The 24,738-nt window shown below is 38.9% G+C and overlaps 1 protein-coding gene across 1 annotated transcript in view; it reads right to left on the bottom strand.

The window, feature by feature from the left end:
• The window catches only part of STPG4 (sperm-tail PG-rich repeat containing 4), a 46,120-nt gene that overhangs the window by 14,682 nt on the left and 6,700 nt on the right, over window positions 1-24,738 (bottom strand). Inside the window, 2 exon segments of the mRNA XM_060606644.3 lie at window positions 14,278-14,332; window positions 14,546-14,610. Coding sequence (XP_060462627.1) covers window positions 14,278-14,332; window positions 14,546-14,610 — 120 coding nt within the window.

Below are 24,738 nucleotides of genomic sequence, written 5' to 3'. Positions count from 1 at the left end.
GCATGAATGATGAACAAATTTCAATGGGCTACTTTTCACAGATGATAGGAAGAAAGGAGGAGGAGATGCACACCTGTATGTATCCATCTTTTATAACCTGCCTCATTCTCAAAAGGGTTTAGAGTGAACTCAGTGAATGTCTGTGGGTCATACTATATTGCACCAGGTCTACAGGTCAGATTTCTGGTGATAGTAGGTTTCAGATACACCAACAATGAGGCAACCTGTCCTAAGTCAACAGGGCTCAAATGACACCACAACCTTACTGTGCAACCATACACAAAACACATTTCAGAAAAATTAGAGTTTTAAGGTCTTTAAAATTTTTTTTAAGTTTATTTATTTATTTTGAGAGAGACAGAGATAGTGTGAGAAGGGAAGGGGCAGAGAGAGAGGGAGAGAGAGAATCCCAGGCAGGCTCTGAACTGCCCAAGCAGAGCCTGACCCAGCGCTTGATCTCACTAACCGTGAGATCATGACCTGAACCAAAATCAAGAATTGGACTCTTGGGGCACCTGGGTGGCTTGGTCGGTTAAGCGCCCGACTTCGGCTCAGGTCATGATCTCACGGTCCGTGAGTTCGAGCCCCGCGTCGGGCTCTGTGCTGACAGCTCAGAGCCTGGAGCCTGTTTCAGATTCTGTGTCTCCCTCTCTCTCTGCCCCTCCCCTGTTCATGCTCTGTCTCTCTCTGTCTCAAAAATAAATAAATGTTAAAAAAAAAATTAAAAAAAAAAAAAAAAAAAAAAGAATTGGACTCTTAACCGCCTGAGCCAACCAGGTGCCCTGAAGAGTTGTAAGCTTTTTTTTTTTTTTTTTTTTCAAATCAAAACAACAAATACATGAAAGAAAACTAAAGTAAACATCATGTCTCTGGAGGGAATTAAAAAAAATTTTTTTAAATGTTTATTTATTCTTGAGGGAGAGAGAGACACACAGAGTGTGATTGGGGGAGGGCAGAGAGAAAGGGAGACACAGAATCTGAAGCAGGCACCAGGCTCTGAGCTGTCAGCACAGAGCCTGACACGGGGCTCAAACTCGCAAGCCGTGAGATCATGACCTGAGCTGAAGTCAGACGCTTAACTGACTGAGCCATCCAGGAGTTCCTCTGGAGGAAATTTTTTAAATGGTGGAAAAAATAAGAAAAGATGCATAGATTTCATTCATTCATTCATTCAATACATTTTCTGAGCAATGTACTAGCCTCTGGGTATTGAAGAAGAAGACAGTCCCCCTTCCATGGAACCTACATTCCAAAAGGTGATGACAAACTCTAATTTGACGATACTAACATTTTACATTTTGAACTTCTCTCTAGGGGTGCCTGGTGGTTCAGTCGGTTGAACCTCCGTCTTCATCTCAGGCTGTGATCTCATGGTTTGTGAGTATGAGCAGAGCATTGGGCTCTCTGCTGTCAGTGTGGAGCCTGCTTCGAATCCTCTATCCCTTCTCTCTCTATACCTCCCCTGCTCACTCGCTCATGCTCTCTCTCTCTCTCCCTCAAAAATACATAAACATTTAAAAATAATTAAATAAATAAACTCTCTATATAAAAACACAAAAGTAAAAGGCAAAATCCCTGAAAACCTTCAGCAAATACAAGTGCTAATATTTTTTCACTATAGAGTTTATACAAATCAACAAAAAAAGAATGTTAAAACGCTACCCACTAGATAACTGGGTAAAGACTATGACCAGAAAAGTATGTAGGAAGGACCGCAAGTAACTGATTAACAATTAGAATGTGTAGTCTCACATGAATAGACACTTTTCCGAAGAAGACATCCAGATGGCCAACTGACACGTGAAAAAATGCTCAACATCACTCATCATCCGGGAAATACAAATCAAAACCACAATGAGATACCACCTCACATCTGTCAGAATGGCTAACATTAACGACTCAGGCAACAACAGATGTTGGCAAAGATGTGGAGAAAGAGGATATCTTTTGCACTGCTGGTGGGAATGCAAACTGGTGCAGCCACTCTGGAAAACACTATGGAGGTTCCTCAAAAAATTAAAAATAGAACTACGTATGACCCAACAATCGCACTACTAGGTATTTATCCAAGGGATATGAGTATGCTGTTTTGAAGGGGCACATGCACCCCAATTTTTATAGCAGCACTATCAACAATAGCCAAAGTATGAAAAGAGCCCAAATGTCCAACGATGGATGAATGGGTAAAGAAGATGTGGTATATATATACAATGGAGTATTACTCGGCAATCAAAAAGAATGAAATCTTGCCTTGTGCAACTACGTGGATGGAACTAGAGGATATTATGCTAAGCGAAACTAGTCAGAGAAAGACAACTATCATATGACTTCACTCATATGAGGACTTTAAGAGACAAAACAGATGAACATAAGGGAATGGAAGCAAAGATAATATAAAAACAGGGAGGGGGACAAAAACATAAGAGACTCTTAAATATGGAGAACAGAGGGTTGCTGGAGGGATTATGGGAGGGAGGATGGGCTAAATGGGTAAGGCCATTAAGGAATCTACCTCTGAAATCATTGTTGCACTATATGCTAACTAATTTGGATGTAAATTAAAAAATAAATTAAATAAAAATTTTAAAAATTGTGTAGTCTCAGATCCTAAGATTAAATTAAAATAATGAGACACCATTCTCTTATTATCAAATTAACAAATATTTTTTAAAATAATGATAAACAAAATTTATACCAATTTTTTGAAATGGGCATCCCCTTGATTGCTGGTAAAGATATAAATGAATGTGATACTTTTAAAAAAGGTTCAACAATCTCGATCAAGAAGCTGTATATAATCTCTACCCTAGTAAATACCATTTGTGATAATCCATAAAAAATGATGCTCAGATTTAGAAAAGACTTTGTGTATTCAGTCTTATGTTAGCATTAGTCTTTTGATCTGAGTATTCAGTACCAGAGTCTTTGTATAACAAAGTTGTGAATGTAAACAGAGTTGTCATAACACAGAAAAATTCTCCAATGAGCTGACCTCTTACAAAATTATATCCTATTCAAGGAGCTCCTGGGTGGCTCAGTTGGTTAGGTGTCTGACCTCTACTCAGGTCATGATCTCAAGGCTCATGGATTAGAGCCCTGCTTCAAGCTCTATGCTGACAGCTCAGAACCTGGAGCCTGCTTCAGATTCTGTGTCTCCCTCTCTCTCTGCCCCTCCCCTGCTCATGCTCTGTCTTTCCCTCTCTCAAAAATAAATAAAAACATTTTTTAAATTAAAAAAAAAATAAAAATTTAAAATTTAAAACAAATTAAAAATCATATCCTATTCAAATATCTCTCCCCACTTAACACTGGCATCCACCACTGCAGACAGGACAGTGTCTTTTTGAGTCAGTTTATCTGCACTATTCTTAAATGATATTTAACAATACATCACAAATAAAGTACAAATCCAATTCAAAGTGAAAATGCACATTTTACCCAAAAAATGCAAGATTTCATGAAGTCAAGGAAAGTGATGGAAAAGTACCCACATCACAGGAAAAGTCTTTGATAGACCAATGAGGACCCAGCAAAGTTAAGTTAGCTAACAAGAAGAAAGAGACAATGACAAGGATTGTGACGTACTGGCACTTCAATAAAGAATGATTTTAAATGTCATAGGAGATGCCCCTGGGAAAACTGATGACACTTCAAACAATATTTTTTCTAAAATTTATCCTCTGTGATTTCATTAGAATGTCAAACATGAAGTGAAGGATGTCACTATACTATTATAAGACATTGTCATAAAAACTCAACACAGTCTCCTCTTTAACTTAGGAATGAGTATCTAGTTGCAATTATAGGATATTCTCCTAATTTTTAGTACAATTTTTTTAATTTTTTAACATTTATTTACTTGTTTTTGAGAGAGAGAGAGTGAGTGTGTGTGTGTGTGCGTGTGTGTGTGTGTGTGTGTGTGTGTGTGTGTGTGTGTGAGTGAGTGGGGCGGTGGAGTGGGGGGCGGGCAGAGAGGGAGACACAGAACTCAAGCAGGCTCCAGACTCTGAGCTGCCAACACAGAGCCAGATGCAGGGCTCAAACTCACAAACTATGAGATCATGACCTGAGCTGAAGTCAGATGCTTAACCGACTGAGCCACCCAGGCACCCCTAGTCCAATTTTTTTTTTAAAGGAAAGACCAAATCAAACTTTATTGACTACTTTGAGATTTTGATTCTACTTAAAGTGGGTTCACGTTAATAGGTCTTTTGGGTGGGTCAAGTTCTACTTGGATACTGAAGGCTCCTGTATATGGAATAATTGAAAACAAGATTGACCATCAAGAGGGGAATGGTTGAATAAATTATGATGTGATAATTTGATTATTTACCTAGTAAAAATAAAGTTTAAAAGGATTTGTAATAATATGAAACATATGCTAAGTAAAAAAAGGATATAAAATTATCATGCACCATGATCACAACTATGTTTCTATTTTTTTATTTTTTTTCACAACTATGTTTTTAAAACTGCACAGGAAAAAGGAGAAAATTAACATTATTGGTTGCATATGAGCAATGACAAAAACTGTAAACAGAATTTTCTATATTTTCCAAATTATCTATAATTTATTTATTTTTACTCTAACTTTAAATTTTTATACATTTTTACTTAAATTTCAAGACATTTTATTAAATTTATAGAGAAGTGTGGCTTTAAAAATCAACTGGAACCAAAAGTCTTATAGTGAAAAACAGAAGTCTGGTCTCACTCCTCTCCCAATTTCATTTCCTAAGACAACCGGTTTTGTGTTTTGTTTTTAAGAGTGTGTAACAGCACATGATATGAATGTGAACATAGCATTTCACTGAAATAACACTATCCTCACTTCACACAACTAGCACTCTTAGAAACACCTTTTACACATATGTCTTAGGCATACATGTCTCTGAGCAGGTTCTAAAGAGCCTAAGACAATGATTTTTAGCTCTTAACTGTTCTTACAGAAGTGACCTTATCACTAAATAGTGTGTTCATATTGATATTTCTTAATTTGTACTTTAAAAATTATCTACTGATGGCCTCCTGGAATGAATGAAGATATGGCACTTGCCCTGTCCACTATTCCTCTCTCCTCATCCACTCAAAGCAGCGTTTTATTTATTTTCAAAGTAGCATTTTAAATCACTAACCAATGTTTACTAAATAAATATTATTCCTTGCAGAGCCAAGTTACATATTATGATTCCTTTTCTTAGATTGTCTTTCGTTTTACCTGGGGTTAATTAGTATCTTGTTTTTTTCACTTGTGCATTTTGCTATACATATTTTCTTAATATTTCTCATCATATGGCTGTTCTTAAATCCTTTTCTCCTTAAAAACATTCCTTCTGGGGTTCTTTAGTTTCTTTCTCAATGTGGATTGGTTTCCCTCTCAGCCTGCTGCACAGTGGTCCACCTGGGACATCTTTTAAGCGCTCTCCCAGGCTGGACCCACTTTGTCCTAGATCCCACACCTCCCTCCTCCTGGATTCACTTCTTTGTTTTTCTGTATTTTATCACCAGTGGCATATTTAAAGAGTATTTGGGAGGCATTTTTTATGAGTTTTTGCATGCTGGAAAATGTCTTTATTTTATCTTCACAATTGATTGTGTGGCTGAACACAGAATTCTAAGTTGAAAATAATTTTCCCTTTTCTCTCTCTCTGTGGATGCTAATTGAATTTAAAAAAAAATCTTCCCTCAGGGTGCCTGGGTGGCTCAGTCAGTTAAGTCCAATTCTTGATTTCAACTTAGGTCATGATCTCATCGTTGGGGGATCAAGCCCTACGTCAGGCTCTGCACTGAGGGTGGAGCCTGCTTAGGATTCTCTCTCTCTCTCTCTCTGCCCCTCCGTCCTCTCAAAATAAATATATAAACACTTAAAAAGTGTATTAAAAAATCTTCCTTCTATTCCCTGTGTTCTGTTTTCAACCAGGTTTCCATCCTTCTGTCTGTTTATATCCATCTCTCATTCGTGTTACAGGCTTTTCACATTTGCCTGGTGGAAGCTTGGGTATGTGGCTGGGATGTGTGGAGATCAGGCAAATGAATGGGGAGCCAGTCTTTTTCCTGGGGTTCCCTCAATGTCAGGATGTGGTTCTCTTTCCTCTAGGCTCATTGAGTTTTTCCAGAGGATAAATTCTACTAAACTTTTGCTTGAGGGGCAAGTGTCCATTTCACATTAGGAGAGGAAGGGAGCCTCCAAACTTAAATTACTCTCTGTATACAGTTTTGATTAATTCCCTGGTGTTCAACTAATTCCCTGTGTCACCTTACTTTCCCCCACCAAGTCCCAAGTCTCTCTGCAGTTCTACGAGACAAACAGGCTCCCGTCTCTTCTGCACCATCCCCTGCCTGCTTTTTAATCTGTGGCTTCCTCTACTTTCTATTATCTAAAAATTGTTGAAATCTCTTGTGTGCCAGTGTTTCCCTTTTTTTCTATTTATTCATGTGGATTTATGTATTCTTTTACTACCATTTTATTGGGATTTGAGAGTAAGAAGAGACTGCTGTATGGCCAATTTGCCATACTGAGCAGGAAATCATATATTACTTTTAGAATAGAAAATATAAACTTTAAATTCAGGGGCACCTGGGTGGCTCAGTCGGTTAAGTGTCCAACGTCAGCTCAAGTCATGATCTCACGACTTGCGAGTTCCAGCCCTACATTGGGCTCTGTTGTCAGCACCAGCACTGAGCCTGCTTCAGATCCTCTGTCTCCCTCTCTCTCTGCCCCTCCCCCTGCTCGCTTGCTCTCTTAAAAATAAACATTTAAAGAAAACACTTTAAACTCAAATAGCTATTATGACCATAATTACATAAAGTAAGATATGCAAATTGATATTCAAATTTTCTACATAAACAGGAACTCCCATCTATTTAGCACTCATTCTTGTAGATTTTCTCTGAAACTATGCTACTTCAGTTATGTCAAAATTGGATCCTCTCATAAGAATCAACAGACTTACTTATTTTATAAAGAAAATGTCTGTAAAACTTCCCAACATAGCAACTCTTTGTGATTTTTATTTTTCTTTATTTTGCAGATGCTTTTATGGAATTATCTTGAGGTTGATATCAAAAAGTGTAACACATATTTTGTGTAGAGAACAAAGAGTAATGATATAAATATCTAAAAACCAGAACCCCTCTTTTCAGTTCCTTTCCTTTATCCCAGGTACTCTAATTCTTGTCTCATCTATATTCCTGGAGGATGAGGGGATGGGGAGGGAGAATCTAAATAGTCACTAATTCCTTAGTATGAATTGGATCAATATATTTCTCCTTCAAGAGCTTTTGCATTTAAAAGAGGACATGTGAGAGACTCCTGGGTGGCTCAATCGGTTGAGCGTCTGACTTCAGCTCGGGTCATGATCTCATGGTTCATGGGTTTGAGCCCCACATCAGGCTCTGTGCTGACAGCTCAGAGCCTGGAGCCAGCTTCAGATTCTGGGTCTCCCTCTCTCCCTCTCTCTCTCTCTCTGCCCCTCCTCCACTTGCTCTCTGTGTCTCTAAAATAAGTAAACATCAAAAAAAATTTTTAAAAAAAGAATGGCACATGTCTCATGTCTCAGATCTTAGGCTTTCATATCAAAATCCTTACTATGGGGGCACCTGCCTGGCTCAGTCAGAAGAGCATGCAACTCTTGATCTCAGGGTTGTGAGTTTGACCCCTACCCTGGGTATAGAGATTACTGAAAAATAAAATCTTTTTTTTTTTTAAATCCCTACTATGGAGTTTCATGCATGACTGCAGTGGGCAGTAATTTCCCTTCTTGACCCCTCAACTAATAAATGCCTCATGAAAAAGCCTTTGGATCCAAAGGCCGAGAAGACAACGAGCACTTTGGTTTCTTTGAGTTTGGCTTAGAATACAGGCTTTGAAGGGACAAGTATGGATGTCCCTTTCCTCATTCAAGCCTTTTCTTCACTCCTTATCTTTTTCTTCCACCTGGAATCAGCATTTGCTAAGAAGCTTACAAGTGAATGTATCAGAAAGTTCTGGAGATGGCTGGAAGGAAGAAGGTACATGTGTTTCTATCAACAGATAATATTAAACTTGTCATCAGTGTCTAATTTTGGATGTCATGTTTCAAGTCGTGTATGCTAAGCCATTTGGTCCCACACTAGTTCCTGTGTGCTTCTATGGGTACACTTTCTATAATTAATAAAATCACTGAGCAGACTTGCCTAGGTGTTTGGAAACAGAAGCTATGTTTTATTTTTACTTATTTATTTATTTTTATTTTTTTAATATATGAAATTTATTGTCAAATTAGTTTCCATACAACACCCAGTGCTCATCCCAAAAGATGCCCTCTTCAATGCCCATCACCTACCCTTCCCTCCCTCCCACCCCCAATCAACCGTCCATTTGTTCTCAGTTTTTAAGAGTCTCTTATGCTTTGGCTCTCTCCCACTCTAACCTCTTTTTTTTTTTCTTACCCTCCCCCATGGGTTTCTGTCAAGTTTCTCAGGATCCACATAAGAGTGAAAACATATGGTATCTGTCTTTCTCTGTATGGCTTATTTCACTTAGCATCACACTCTCCAGTTCCATCCATGTTGCTACAAAGGGCCATATTTCATTCTTTCTCATTGCCACGTAGTACTCCATTGTGTATATAAACCACAATTTCTTTATCCATTCATCAGCTGATGGACATTTATGCTTTTTCCATAATTTGGCTATTGTTGAGAGTGCTGCTATCAACATTGGGGTACAAGTGCCCCTATGCATCAGTACTCCTGTATCCCTTGGGTAAATTCCTAGCAGTGATACTGCTGGGTCACAGGGTAGGTCTATTTTTAATTTTTTGAGGAACCTCCACACTGTTTTCCAGAGTGGCTGCACCAGTTTGCATTCCCACCAACAGTGCAAGAGGGTTCCCGTTTCTCCACATCCTCTCCAGCATCTACAGTCTCCTGATTTGTTCATTTTGGCCACTCTGACTGGCATGAGGTGATATCTGAGTGTGGTTTTGATTTGTATTTCCCTGATGAGGAGCGATGTTGAGCATCTTTTCATGTGTCTGTTGGCCATCTGGATGTCTTCTTTAGAGAAGTGTCTATTCATGTTCAGAAGCTGTGTTTTATATTCTTCTTATGTGTTTACCTACACCTACTACCACGCTTGAGGCAAGTAAATATTCAATAATATTAATAATTTGAATAATTTGGCCAAAAATACTGTTGAAATTGAATGAAATTGTATGGTGTAGGTTGATTGGCTCTCGAAAGTTTGAGTTGATCACTACTGAGTCTGAGATGTCAATAAGAACTACGGTCATTCATGGGTGTGAAAAGGCAGTTTGAAGAATAAAACACTTTGGGTTATTGACTTTATTTTTTAATTTTGGAGTGGGGGGCGGTTATTGACTTTAGAGTGTCCTTGCCCTTTAAGAGGGAACGGAGCACGCTGATAAGATGTCTCATTTGCATTGAATAGTCAACAATACCAACCTGGCATTGGGGCCTCACAGACAGAGCCACCCAAAAGAGCTGTATAGAGTAGATGAAAGAATTTCTATTGAAGTCAGCTAGACTCAGTTGAGTCCGGCATTTTACAAAGAGACTTTGCTGAGAAAAGACTGGAAGTTCTAATATCCTAAAGGTGTCCCAGAGAAAAATATGGCCAATTAAGAAAAGCTAGTGTAGCAAGTCTCCCAGCTGGAGCCTAAGCTGCATCCATCCATTGTTAAGAATCCTAGATGATCAGGGCCTAACAGGCAGGCTGGCAGATGGACCTCCCAGGACAGAGAAGCTCCCTGCATGTGAACTTATCCTACTGCAAAAAGGGTCCAACCTGGGCCCACAAACAAGCCTTAGTCATCAGTGAGGAATGGTGACGCCAGAGACAACACAATGTCTGCCACCTGGATTTGACCCCTGATGAGCTGTAAATGTCCAAAGGCACTAAGCAAGTCACTTGATCATGCTCACGCACTAGGCAGTAGAGCTTAGAGCCCAGGTTTTGAGGTCACTATAAACAGGGTCTAAGTCGCAGCTCCATTTCCTAAAAAACCGTGTGACCTCTGGAAACTAACTTCCATTTCCTGACCTGTGAAACGGAGATGATAAATATTACCTCACCAAGTTGCTGCAAGGAGCACCTGCACCAGAAAACAGTCAACGAATGATGGTTATCACCATCAAAACCAACCCTAATAGAGTACAGTTGACCCTTGCACAGCATGGGGGTTAGGGACACTGGCCCCCAAGCAGTGGAAAATCCATGTATAACTTTGGACTCCCCCCAAACGTAACTGCTAATAGCTCACTGTTGACTGAAAGCCTTACCAATAACATATACAGTCAATTGGCATGTATTTTGTATGCTGTATGTATTATATATATGGTATTCTTACAATAAAGTAAGCTATAGAAACAAATGTTATGAAGAAGATCATAAGAAAGAGAAAATACACTTACAGTACTGTACTGTATTTACTTTAAAAAAATCCACATATAAGCGGACCCACACAGTTCAAATCTGTGTTGTTCAAGGGTCAGCTGTAGCTTATTTATAAAGTTTCTTCCAGTTCTAAGAGTCCTAAACAGTTCTGTGATCATAATGTTAATTTCTAGAACAATTAAACTGAAAGATGAAATCAATCAAATTGAGTTTTTCAGATAAAGGTCAAGTGGCATATTGTAATGGCCTAAAGATTATTGCATTGGTTTAACATTTGAGAATGTTCTCCTGGTAGGCAGCATTTCTGTACCATACTCAACACAGTGCACCAACATCTCCCACTGTTGGGATCAAAGGAGTCTGCTTTCTGTAGTTTACAAGTTTGTGGATCTAAACCAAACCCACATTCTGCTGTAGGAATGCATGTTTAGGACAGACATGAATCACAGCCCTGAGCTATTTCTTTGTGTTAGAACATTTTCCATGAAAGTATTCTTTTCACTTTGTTGAAGGACAGGATGTTCTAAATCAGTGAATCACATTTATTTATAAAATAGAATGGATGAGGTGACATCAATGAAAATGGCAGAATAAGGATCTCCAAAAATCTTCTCCTCCATAAAAGCGATGAGAACAAAGGCAAAGACTGTCAGAATCAACTGGCTTGTGCTATTTCATATACAGGGCTGCTTTTCCCTGCAGGACACATAGCCTGAACTAATATCAAATTATTTTTGATTTGAGCCTCTTTACTAATAGTAAACAAATTATTATTAGCTCACAGCATTCATTTAAAGCATATATTTCAATCCGGGAGCCTGGATGGCTCAGTCGGTTGAGCATCCAACTTCAAGCTCAGGTCATAATGTCACAGTTTGTGAGTTTGAGCCCTGCGACAGGCTCTGTGCTGACAGCTGGGAGCCTGGAGCCTACTTCAGATTCTGTGTCTCCCTCTCTCTCTGCCCCTCCCCTGCTAGCACACTCTCTGTGTCTCTCTCTCTCTCTCTCAAAAGTAAATAAACATTTTTTAAAAATTTTAACAATATATTTCAGGGGATATAGAGTATTACCTAGCAAAAAAAATCCATGTGTCTTGACTTCTTGCTGCCAAAGCCAGCCAGACACATTCATCTGTCTCTGTTCCACCTATCAAATAAAAAAGGCATAACTATCCACCCCCCATTCCACACACACACCCAAGAGAAGAGACAACAGCCAGCAGAGATAACATATCTGGGGTAGACATGAAGCAGTCTGGAGGAATGGTACCTGATATGGCTCAGTGGGGAGAGCTGAAGCCCACGCACCTGGAGAGGGCCTGCCAGAGGAGCAGGCTGATTTGCTCCACAGAACCCAAAAGAAGGTCAGGAATTTCAGCCCTGAGGAGCCCCTGTGAGGTGGGAATGGGTGGTGGGGGCTGAACACATGAGGGCCGGTAGACCTCTCCTCTCTAGGTCCCTCTGCCTCACGCCCTTCCTGCATCCCAGGGTGTGTGTTGGCGGGGGGGGGGGGGGGGGGGTTCATTCCTGGGAAGACTGCACCAGAGAATTGGACTCAGGAGCCCCAGGCACTCTGAGGACAGGAGCCTTCACTAAAAACAGGAATTGAGTGAGCTCTTTACACACAAAACGGTGAGACCTCCCAGCCCCTTCCCCGTCTCAGCATCCAGAACACCAGCAACTGGCCTATACCCAAGCCAGAGGCTGAGGAGTCATTTTGAAGCTACTGATATGTCCGGGAGAAAAGGTCTAGGGACACCCAAAGGAAAAACCATGCCCTCCTCCCATCAATCCACAGTGAAATCCACTGGACATAATCTCTACCTATATTTGTGTCCTGTGCCTGCTGTGACAAGTTACTATAAATTTGGTGACTTAAAACAACAGAATTTTATTCTCTCATAGTTCCAGAGGCCAGAAGTCTGAAATCAGTGTCACTGGACTAAAATCAAAGTGTCATCAGGGATACCTCTGGAGGCTCTAGGAAAGGATCTGTCCTCACCTCTTCCAGCTCCTGGTGATGGCCACCTTCCTAGGCTTGTGGCCGCATCACTCTAACCTCTGCCTCTGTGGCCACATTGCCTTCCCCCCTTCTCAATCTCCCCCTGCCTTTCTTATACAGACACCTGTGATTGCATATAAGGTCCACTGGAAATCCAGGATAATCTCCCCATCTCAAGGCCCTTCACATAATCACACGGACAGTTTCTGCCACATGAGGTAACCTTCACAGGTTCTAAAAATTAGGACACAGACACAGCTTTGGCACCATTATTCATCCAAGCACACCACCCACATACAGACAGTTTTCAATTAACCTTTTAGCTTCTCACACTTCTTTTACCTGTTTTACTTTTCTATTGATGTTTCTCCTATAGATTGTTTTTTTTTTTATTAAGTTTATTGATTTGGGGAGAGAAAAAGAGGGGGGAAGGGACAGAGAGAGAGAGAGAGAGAGAGAGAGAGACAGAGAATCCTAGGCAGCCTCCACACGGTCAGCATTGGTGGAGAGCCCAATGCGGGGCTCAAACTCATGAACCATGAGATCATGACCTGAGCCGAAGTTGGATGCTTAACCGACTAAGCCACCCAGGGGTCCCTCCTATAGAGTGTTAAGAGAAGTGTAGATAAGGCTGTCAGCCCTTTATCTGCCATGTATGTTGAAAATATTTTCCTAATTCCTGTTTACTTATTTACAGTTTGTTTTCTGATATACAAAAAAATTTAAATGTGGTGGAATCAAATCAAATACTTCTTTTCCTTTGCAGTTCATCCATTGCTATTACTCAGAAAATCTACCTTATCCTAAAATTAGATATATGCCAATATGTTTTCTTCTGGTTTTATGGTTTCAAAAGTATTTAATTCTTTAATCAATATGAATTCATTTTAATATGTGGTATGAGGAATCTAACTTAATTTTCTAAGTTATTTCATCAATTGTCTAGCATAAAATAGCTCTTCCTTTTTCCTACTGATTTGACACAGCATCTTTATCAAATATAAAAATCTCACATAGTCTATGGTCTGTTTCTGAACTCTGTTATCTAAATTCCCCTTTTGGATGTTCACTGTATGTTTCTCTTCCCCTGAGTTTCTAGTTACAAATAGGTAATTCAAGTCCATCAAATCATCCCTAAATAATTTCATATTTCCTTAATCCTTCAAAATGTTTATATAATTATTTATTTTTTGGCATCCTACTAGTTAGTTATCTAAAGGAGTTCATTTTTATCATAACACATGTACATATATTTGGAAACTTGTAGAAACAGGTAGGTAGGCATTTTCACACTTTGGAAAGAAACCAGAGACAGATACTTTTCCTTCTTGCTGTTAATATAATGATCTATCGAATATCTCCGACTTTATCAATCAATTAAATCAATAAATGCCATGTGTCAGCTATTTTTCTACATGTTATGTAAACAGGACAAAAACAGACAAAAATCCTCACTTTTATGAAGCTTATATTCTAGTGAGGGAGACAGATAAAACAGGAGAGATTAATGTTTAAGGGTAATGTATCAGATAGTAATGAGCAATATGGAGAAAACAAAACAAAATAAGGAAGGGGCACAGAAAATTCTGAACAGGTGACCAAGGATGACTTCACTGAGAAGGTGATAGGACTCAAGACTTACAGAAAGTAAAGAAGCCTTTACTTTTATTCTATAACTCGACACAAATGGACTACTTACACTGAAATCCCTAGTATATCTTCAGATATACTTTAAGTACATATTAAATCAATTACATTAATCATTCATTGCTTATCTACTACAGTGAACAAAAGGTTAATCTTGATATCTCAAAATGAACCATTGTATGTTTTAAACATCAAATTCATCAGGAGTTATGTGTCTACAATATACTTACAGGAGTGAAGCAGCTTGTTGGAAATCTTTGAACTGCAGAACGAAATACGAAGCTCCTATATTAAAAAAAGAAAAGGTGATATTCTAAATCTGTTTTTTAATGTGAGAACTTTATTAACTTATTCCCTATCTCTCACTAAATATTTAAAAATGCTAATCTGGATATGATGGGCATAAATGAGGTTTAAAAGCCATTAGTATTGGTTAAGTATGTAAATAAAAAGGCATGAGTGAAATTATTAAAAGCAACTTAATAAGTATATAATTACCTGGAAGCGTGCTTGGGAACTGGTGCAGGAAGTAGATCGTATTGCCCTGGTGAAAGCTTAACTGACTACACAGAATGGACAAGGACACCAAAAATAGATTAATACAGGTCTCAAGCTCACTTTATTACCTGTCATTCATAATCCTTTATTTTATGAGCATACAGCATTATATAATTTATTCTCTATCTTAATAATGGAAAAAAATACATTTTCAAAGGTGGAGCTTCAAAACATTCAACCAATGCTCACTTTTCATGGTAAATTTTTTTTTAATGTTTGTTTTTGGGAGAGAGAGAAAGACAGTGAGTGAGCAGAACAGGGGAGGGGCAAAGAGAGAGGGAGACAGAGGATTCAAAGCAGGCTCCACAATGACAGCAGAGAGCCCAGTGCAGGACTCATGAACCATGAGATCCTGAACCATGAGATCTCATGAACCATGAGATCATGACCTGAGCTGAAGTCAGATGTTTAACCAACTGAACCACCCAGGGCCCCTTCTTCATAAATTTATATGACAGTATGCCTGAGATGATGCATAGAAAAATTCTGTAAAATTGATATTTTAAATGTACTAGATTCAACGAATCCATTTCAATTACCATTTAGTGAGCCTGCTCTGTAGGTAAAGAACTGTGCTGGGTGTAATGGGGAATACAATAGTCCCTGACCAGCAGGAGTGAGAAGGCACACACATAAACAATTCTAATATAAAATACTATAAATAAAATTATAAAAGACAGACTGAGGGTAGGAAGAGATTAAACCCAACTGAGTGACCCACAGTTAATATCACATACTCAATGGTGAAAAGCTAAAAGCTTTCCTCTAAGATCAGGATAGGAGAAGGCTGCCCACTCTCTCCATTCCTATTCAACATAGCATTGGAAGTGCCAGCCAGAGTAATTAGGCAAGAAAAAAAATAAAAAGCATCCAAATTGGAAAGAAAGAAGCAAAACTGTTCCCGTTCACAGATGACATGATCTTATACATAAAAAATCCTAAAGACTCCACCAAAAAACTGTTAGAATAAATAAAATCAGTAAATTTACAGGATACCAAAACAACTTACAAAAATCAGTTGAGTTTCCATGTACTAACAATGAACTACCATTTTTTAAAAAAATTTTTTAATGCTTATTTATTTTTTGAGAGAGACAGAGAGAGAGAGAGAGAGAGAGAGACGGAGAGCAAGCCGGGGACAGGCAGAAAGAGAGAGAGGGAGAGAGAGAGATATCCCAAGCAGGCTCCATGCTGTCAGCACAGAGCCCTCGATGCAGGGCTCAAATTCACCAACTGTGAGATCATGACCCCAGCCAAAACCAAAAGTTGGATGCTTAAATGATTGAGCCACCCAGGCACCCCTAACAATGAACTATCTGAAAAAGAAATTAAGAAAATAATCTTATTTACAATAGCATCAGAAACAGTAAACACTTAGGAATTAATTTAGCTAGGGAGGTGAAAGATCTATAAACCGAAAACTGTAAGACACTGAAAAAAGAAATTAAAGAAGGCACAAATAAATGCAAAGATATCCTGTGTTCATGGACTGGAAGAATTAATATTGTTAAAATACCTATACTACCCGAAGCAATCTACAGATCCAATGCAATCCCTATCAAAATTCCAACTGCATATTTCATACATATAGAAAAAACAATCCTAATATTGATATGGAATCATCTAAGACTGCCAACAGTCAAAGCAATCTTGATAAATAACAAAGCTGGAGGCATCACACCTCCTGATTTTAAACCATAGCTATAGTAATCAAAATAGTGTTGTACTAGAATAAAAACAGACATATAGACCAATAGAACAGAGTGGAGAGTCCAGAAATAAACCCACTAATATTGAACAAGAGCACCAAGAATACACAGTGGGTAGAGGATAGTCTCTTCAATAAATAGTAATGGGGAAACTGGATATCCACATGCAAAGAATGAAACTAGACCCCTATCTTACACTGCTCACAAAAATTAATTCAAAATGGACTGAATACTTAAATGTAAACCTGAAACCACAGACTTCTAGATGAAAATACAGGGAAAACCTCTTTGACATTGGTTTTAGCAATGATCGTTTTGGATTTTTTTTTTATAAATTGTTAATATCCAAAATACATAAGGAACTCATACAACTCATGAGTTTTTGTAGCAAACAAAAACAAATAATCTGATTAAAAATTAGCAAAAGACCTAAATTTTTCTAAAGAAGACATACAAGTGGCTAACATGTACATGAAATGGTGTTCAATGTCATTAATTGTCAGGGAAATGCAAATCAAACTAAAATGAGCTATCACCTCACACCTGTTAGGAAGGCTATTATCAAAAAGATAAGAGATAACAAGTGTTGGTCAGAATGTGGAGAAAAGGAAACCCTTGTGCACTATTGGTAAGAATGTAAAATTATACAGCCATTATAGGAAACAGTATGGAGGTTCCTCAAAAATTAAAAAATAGAACTACCATATGATCTAGTAATCCCATTTCTGGGTATATATCCAAAGGAAACAAAATCATTATCTAGAAGAGATATCTGACTCCCATGTTCACTGCAGCATTATTCACAAATAGCCAAGCCAGGGAAACAACCCAAATATCCACTGATGGATGAATGGATAATGAATACATATGTGATATAAATTATATATGTGTGTGTGTGTATAAATGAGCATAATATCTATTTATCTATCTGCCTATTTACCTACCTACCACAGGACTATTATTCAACAATAAAAAAGGAAATCCTGCCATTTGCAACAACATGGATGAAACTGGAGCTCATTATGCTAAGTGAAGTAAGCCAGAGAAAGACAAATACTGTTTCATATCACTTATATGTGGGATCTAAAAGGGTACTCATATAGGGGCACCTGGTGCGCTCAGTTGTTGGAGTGTGTGACTCTTGAACCCTGGGTTTTGAGTTTGAGCCATACATTAGGTGTAAAGATTGCTTTAAAAATAAAATCTTTAAAAAAAAAAAAAAAGAAAAGGGTACTCATAGAAACATAGAGTAGAATGGTGGTTGCGAGGGTCTGGGGGTGGGGAAATGGGGAGACGAATGTCAAAGGGTACAAACTTTCAGTTACTGGATGAATAAGTTCTGGGGATATAATGTACAGCACAGTGACTATAGTTAATACTGTATTGTATCCTTGACAACTGCTAAGAGACTAGATCTTATGGGTTCTCACCACACACACACACACACACAAAATACTAACTATGTGAAGTGATGGATATGTTAATGAACTTGGTGTGGTAATCATTTCATGAGGCATGCAAATATATGCAATTTTATTTGTCAGTTATACCTCAGTAAAGCCAGGGGAAAATAAATAAATAAATCCATCTGGGTGATCTAAAGATGGAGAAGACCGTGAGACTTGAGTGCGGTTTTAGGGAAGGCAGGACTTCCTCGAGGGGGCCACGGAAGGGCATTTTAAGGAGGAATGTTGCAGAAGAGATTGTCTCTCTACCTACTGCCAAACTTACTGCAAACTACCTGGGTGACTCCATTGTCCCTGGATCTTCAGATAATAGCCCGGAAGTGTGTGACATAAGGGAGTGTCAGGAGCTGGTGCACACACAGAGTGGAACAGAGAAGGAGAAGCCAGGGGAAGACTGACCAGACCTTCAGAACTGCCTATGTTGAAGGAGTTGGCAGGGAGGAGTTGTATTAAGAAATCCTGGGAAGAATCATTCCTTGAAATGAACAATCTCTTCCACCCCCTATTATTTTAAAATCAGATTTAAAAGTATAATACTGCCTTTGCTGAAAATGAGGCATCCATATCCTGGCATCACCTGCCACATGGAAGTTCAGCCATTCTATCTCACCCCACAGCTGTCTTTCACATCCTAATACAATTTTGATTGCAGAGGCAGCTTTTTGTGGATACAGTGATAATAACCGTAAATACAGATTTTATGATGAAATTTATACATTGTCCTGATGCACCTGTGCCTTCTTCATTGCTCACTCGACATAATAAACACCAAGGAAACATGTGTTTGTTTGTTTATGACACCATGGAAGCACAGGAATGTATTTTAAGCAGGCAACTTTCTTGGGGGCCACAGCATTTTATTTCTTGATTTTGATGATGGTTGCATGTATATTTCCTTTCTATTTACTTTAAATTGTGCATATATGGTTTATGCTCATTGTTCTTGTGCTCTCTCTCCTTCATGCACATATACACACATACAGAGGAAGAGAAATGAGAAAGAGAACTGAAAAGTTAAGAAAAAAATCTTAAGCAGCTGTTTATTCTTCCATATTCAGCAATCACAAAAGATTTACATAATAAAGTACTCATGGAAAAACTCTTAGCATTAACCTAGAAAGGAATATTGGTTACCCATAGCTTCTATATTTATCCTATTTTATTTGGCATTGGCCATTCTTTGCTATTTGATATAGCTGAGAGAGGGCTGATTTTTTTCCATAAAATCTTAAATAGCTGCCTTACATAAGAGACTGTTTCTCTGTGCATGGCTGAACTTGTTGCAAACTATCTGGGTGGTTACATTATCTTTGGGTCTAATGGAATATATATGTATATATAACTCAAAAAGAATGGATATGTGTGTATGTATGTATGTGTATGCATATGTGCACGCACACACACACACACACAGACACACACTTTCCTAATTCCAACATATGCTTCTGAGTTCTTCATTTGTAAGATACGGCTCAGAGAATATAGACTATGTGCCCATAAAAAGACCTGACTCTAGCTAATTGTTTCAATTCACATTGATTAGGCACTCAGAAATCTTACAATCTTGGGATCATAAAATAGGGCAGGATCTCAGTGTGGATACTTAATTCAGTTGGGTGGTACCAGCACCATCAATGTCAGAAACCTGGAATAAGTGAAAAAAAATCCATCTCTACTTATTAGGTCCTTGGTGTGACAATATTTTGAAAACCCAGATCTATAAATAGGTGGGACAGAAGGAAACAGATTTTTCACTCCTTTAGAATCCCTACCAGAATAATCATAAGGTGAATGAAGTGAATGGGCTAGCAGGTGCAATATTTTTAAGCACTATTGGTGGAAATTTCACCAAATGTATCTCTGAGAAGTCAAGTCTCTTATGTCATATGAAAGTATCACTGATTCACTGCTCAGACTTGGGTCTGAGAAATAGACAACATAGGACTTTCTCAAAAAGAAGTCTGCCTCATGATAGCAATGATATTGTTCTTAATTATGCCAGTATCTTGTAGTTTTCATCAGCTCCAAAAGAACCCTAAGAACTACAAATGCGTCCCAGTCCCTGAGAGGGGTTCTCCATATCCATTTTTCAAAAATCATTTTCATTAGCTGTTTTCTTGACATATTTGCATATTTGGCAATTACTGCCTTGCCTTGCAGATACTCTCTGAGAACTTAACCTCAAAAAAATATTTGCTAAATGAGCCAACTCTGAGGGCCACTTTTTAAATTTAAATGAACAACGAACTGTCTCATCTACATTTTGCTCTTCATTATCCCAACATTTACCTCTTGAGTTCCCTACAGTATTACTTGCCAGCCCCTCTTTGGGTGCAACGTTTCTCTCCGTTGATATTTTGCTCAATGCAAAACCATCCTATTGAAATTTCCATCAGACATTTCTTTTACCATGGTACGCTTTTCATATTAACATGTCTTCAGAGATAGCATCAAAGCTATAAACACAGCTAAGAACTATCAATGTATCAACCAGATTTTCTCAACCTCAGTCTCCCAATCAGCTGTTCAAGGATGTCTTTTGAACACATTAGAATGGATCCTTTGGCTAATTTCTAAGTTAACAGGGGTGCCTTTCCAGCCTGGCCCCCTCCTTACGATATGGGGATGGGGAGAGGCCGGATCACCAAGTTTGTTTCCTTTTACATGAGCGTCATCTTCTAAGGCTAAAGCTAACCTAGACAGAAGTTTCAAGCAATTTTAAATCTTGCTTGTGATTTTCACTGAAACTTTCCCAACCTAGAGGAAGTAAATAAGAGAAGATTTAAAATGGAAAATGTAATGTAACCCTCACTTCTCAAGAGGAAACCAGTTAATGATTGCTTAAGTACCTCTCAAGAAAAGGAAGGATGCATTTAACATTATATATATGTATATTTGATTTTATTCATACAAATGGGATTATACTATAATATTTTTCTGTTCCTTGTGTGTTTTCATTTAATAATATATACCTTGGAGATACTTCCATATCAACACATATAGATTTACATCATTACCTTTAATGGTTGCACAATATACCACTGTATGGATGTACCATTATATAATTAGTCCTCTGATTAAATAAAATTATAAACAATGCTACAGTACTGTGTATAACATCTCATTGTACTTTTGTAAGACCATTTGTAAATTCCTGAGAATGGAATCCCTTACTATGTGCATTTAAAACACTGCTAGAAACTGACAAATTACCCTCCAAAATACTTGCAATAATTTGTATTATACAGTGTATGAGAATATGCTTCTGTACCCTCTTTGCCAATAATGGGTATCATCAAACTTAAATTGTTGGTCATCTGACAGGCAAAGAATTGTGTCTAGCTGCTTTTGTTCCTTTGTAATTATTTCATTATTAGTTGAAGCCAAGAATCACTTTATGGTTCTGTGTGTGTGTGTGTGTGTGTGTGTGTGTGTGTGTGTGTGTTTAGTAACTGGTATGCCTGTGAATTGCTAGTTCACATCCTTTGTTCATTTTTAAAACAGACTATTTCAATTGGATTATAAGAGAACATGACTCATTTTTACCCTTTGATGCAAGAGTGTTGAAGCCACACAATTACTGACTCATTGGCTACAGACTGGGTCAGAGTCACCATCTTCTCCCTGTCCTGTGCATTGTAGGGAAACTCGGGAACAGACTTTGCTGACTTCAGGTTATTTGGAAGTTCCCATAGCATATTGATTTCAAGCTTATACTTAAAAATTTTCTCATTCGAGTCATTTGATTCATGTTTCTAGTTGAAAACATAAACAGCAGATGTAAAATGGCACTGGACTTACAATATCCTGTAAGATGGAGCTGCAGAATAGCACAATTTTTCTTTTCATTTTTTTGAGAGAGAGAACATGAGCAGGGGAGGGGCAAAGGAGGAGAGAGAGAGAGAGAGAGAGAGAGAGAGAGAGAGAGAGAGAGAGAGACTCTTAAGCAGGCTCCACGTCCAACTCCAAGCCAATGCGGGGCTCAATCTCATGACCCTGAGATCATGACCTGAGCCGAAATCAAGAATCAGATGCTCCACGAGATGAGCCACCCAGGTGCCCCTAGCACAATTTTTCTGTAAGAGAATTTTGGCAATGCATCTCCAAAGACTTAGATACATATATACCCTTTCCCCAACAATTCCACTCTATGACTAACAGCAGAAAATGGTTGAATATATTAGGATATGCCATATAGTAGAATACTACTATGCAGCTATTTAAAATGTTGTAGATAGGGGCACCTGGGTGGCTCAGTTGGTTAAACATCTGACTCTTGATATTGCCTCAGGTCATGACCTCTCAGTTTGTTAGATGGAGCCTGCTCAGGATTCTGTCCCCTCTCTCTCTGCCCCTCCCCCCACTTGTGCATGCTCGCATGTGCACTCGTTCTGTCTCTCTCTCTCTCTCAAAATAAATAAATAAACATTTAAAAAATAAAATAAAATGATGTAGAGAATATATAATGGTATGGAAAAGATTCAGTCTATTTCTAAGGGGAAAAAACAGATCTGGTTTCTATTTATAGCACGCTAGGTTATTTGGATAATAAACTTTCCATTGCAGATGACTACTGGAAATGAGGAATAAAATATTAAAAGCAAATAGAGTTTTTAAAGCAATATGCAACTGCTAACAATACAATAAGGAATCATAAGAACCACAAGCCAAGACATAGCAAAAGGCCAGAGAGGCACTGTGGCCTAGTTTTGCCCAGAGGAAGTTTACTAGTCCAGACCAAACTCAGCAGAAGAACCGAGCTGTGTCTGAGGGACTGAGGGAACTTCAGAGTTCTACAAGGATCCAGAGGTCAAAGCCTGGGCCCATCAATGATGGTGATCTAATGGGAGTCCTACCCACAGGACTTAGAGGCCCTAAAAGAGCACTTCGTGAAAGTAAACTCTCCCACATCACCCAATGTTAAGGGTCTGTAGAAAGAGTTGCCATGGTGCTAAGCAGAATTGGAAGAGGGGAAAAAAATTCATCGTTGAGAAAGTATAACCCTGGGGTGGTCCCTTTCACAGATTCCAGTCCAAATTCCCATCATTGGAACGATCCAAGAACATATAAGCAGTGCATTTCAAGTGGCACCATACTGGTAGCTCCCCAAAATATCAGCAGAACCAAAAGCTGAAGGAAAACACTTCCATCTTGGATCTTAGGATCCATGAAAACAAGTTTTGAGGAGCAATGAGCAAATACACATAGTCAAAGAAAATCGCACATCAAAGGAAACAAAGAGAGTAAGTCCCAGTCAGAGTTCAGATATTTGGGTAATCATTCATTCATTCCACATTCAACAAATATTAACCATCAGACACTGTTCTAGAGGCAAAGATGTAACAGTGAACAAAACAGATAAATATTCATGTCCTCATGAAGCTTCATTCTCATGGGAAAAAACAGACAATAAAATAATAATAATAAATATAATACATAATAAAATAATAATAAATACAAAGTGCAAGTAAATTATATAGTATATTGGTTGCTATAGGTGCTAAAGAAAAAATAATAAGGCCAGGGTAGGGAAGGTCAGGAATGTCAGGTGGCCAATTAAAAATTTTTTTTAAAGTTTATTTATTTTTGACAGAGAGAGAGAGAGAGACAGAGAGAGAGACAGAGACAGAGACAGAGCATGAGTGGGGGAGGGGAAGAGAAAGAGGGAGACACAGAATCTGAAGCAGGCTTCAGGATCTGAGCTCTCAGCACAGAGCCCAACACAGGGCTCAAACTCACAGACTGCGAGATCATGACCTGAGCCAAAGTTGGACGCTCAACTGACTGAGCCACCCAGGCACCCCATCAGGTGGCCAATTTAAATGGGGCTCATTGAGAAAGTGGCACTTGAGGAAAGGCCTGAAGAAGGAGATGAAGTGAGCCATGCAGATAACCTGGAATAAGAGCATTCCAGAAGAAGGAAGATCCAGTGCAAAGATACTGGGGTGGAAGGCCCAGCTCAAGAAGCAGCCAGGAGGCCAGTGGGGCAGGAAGAGAGTGAGAGAGAATATAGTAAGATGAAGCCACTTCACAATAAACCTGTTGACCCTGAGGACAACCACTCAGAGATCACGCCCACTATCACAAAGGTTCTCAATCAGGAAGGAGGTGGATTAGTTTTCTGGTTGGTTGGCTGGTTTTATTACTTCCCCCCTCACCCCCAGGGAACACTTGGAAATGTCTAGAGACAGTTTTGGTTGTTGCAACTGGGAGGGGGAGATCGATAATGACATCTAACTAGCTAATGGAAACTAATTATCCAGGAATGCTGCTCAACATCCTACAAAGCTCAGAAGAGCCCCCACAACAAGGAATTATCCTGTCCTAAGAAACCCTGAATTAGACACACAAGTGCAGAAATCAAAAAGGCAGTTCAATATATGAATCTGGAGTTTAAGAGAGAAGTCTGGGAAGAAGATATAAATTCGGAAATCTCAAAGCAATGGATGGTGTCCAAAGCCCTGGGACTGAATGAGATCACCAAGGGAGTGAGTGTAGATAGGGAAGATGTGTGAGTGCCAGGGACACTCCAACATGAAGAGGTGAGGGAAGAGGGGCTGAAGAGGTGAGAAGAGAGAACAAGGGTTGAGGAAGAGGAGTTGGGGCATGGAAAGAGGGGAGATGTGAGATAAAGCCACCCACAAGAGTGGCAGAGAACACACACTTAGGGAAGTCCATTCAGTGCCAGGTGAGGTGAAGAATTTAAAATGAGATGATTCATTCGGCTACATGGATGCAAGTACAAAGTTCCCAGAGGCTTGGATTTAACCAGTGTTAAATCCCTGGCCTTGCCAGACAAATAAGATGAGCCACCATGGCAAGGGAACTGAGGGTGTACACAGGGAGAAACTCTACTGATTAACTTGGAACTGCAGCTTTGCAAAGACAGAAAACATCAGAAAGTCAGAGGCAGTGAAAAGGAGGATCCACGGATTACGGATCGGGAGGATGGAAAAAC

This window comes from Panthera onca, chromosome A3 (genome assembly GCF_046562875.1).
Source record: "Panthera onca isolate mPanOnc1 chromosome A3, mPanOnc1 haplotype 2, whole genome shotgun sequence".
NCBI lineage: Eukaryota > Metazoa > Chordata > Mammalia > Carnivora > Felidae > Panthera > Panthera onca.
This window is presented reverse-complemented; position numbering and strand designations above follow the sequence as displayed.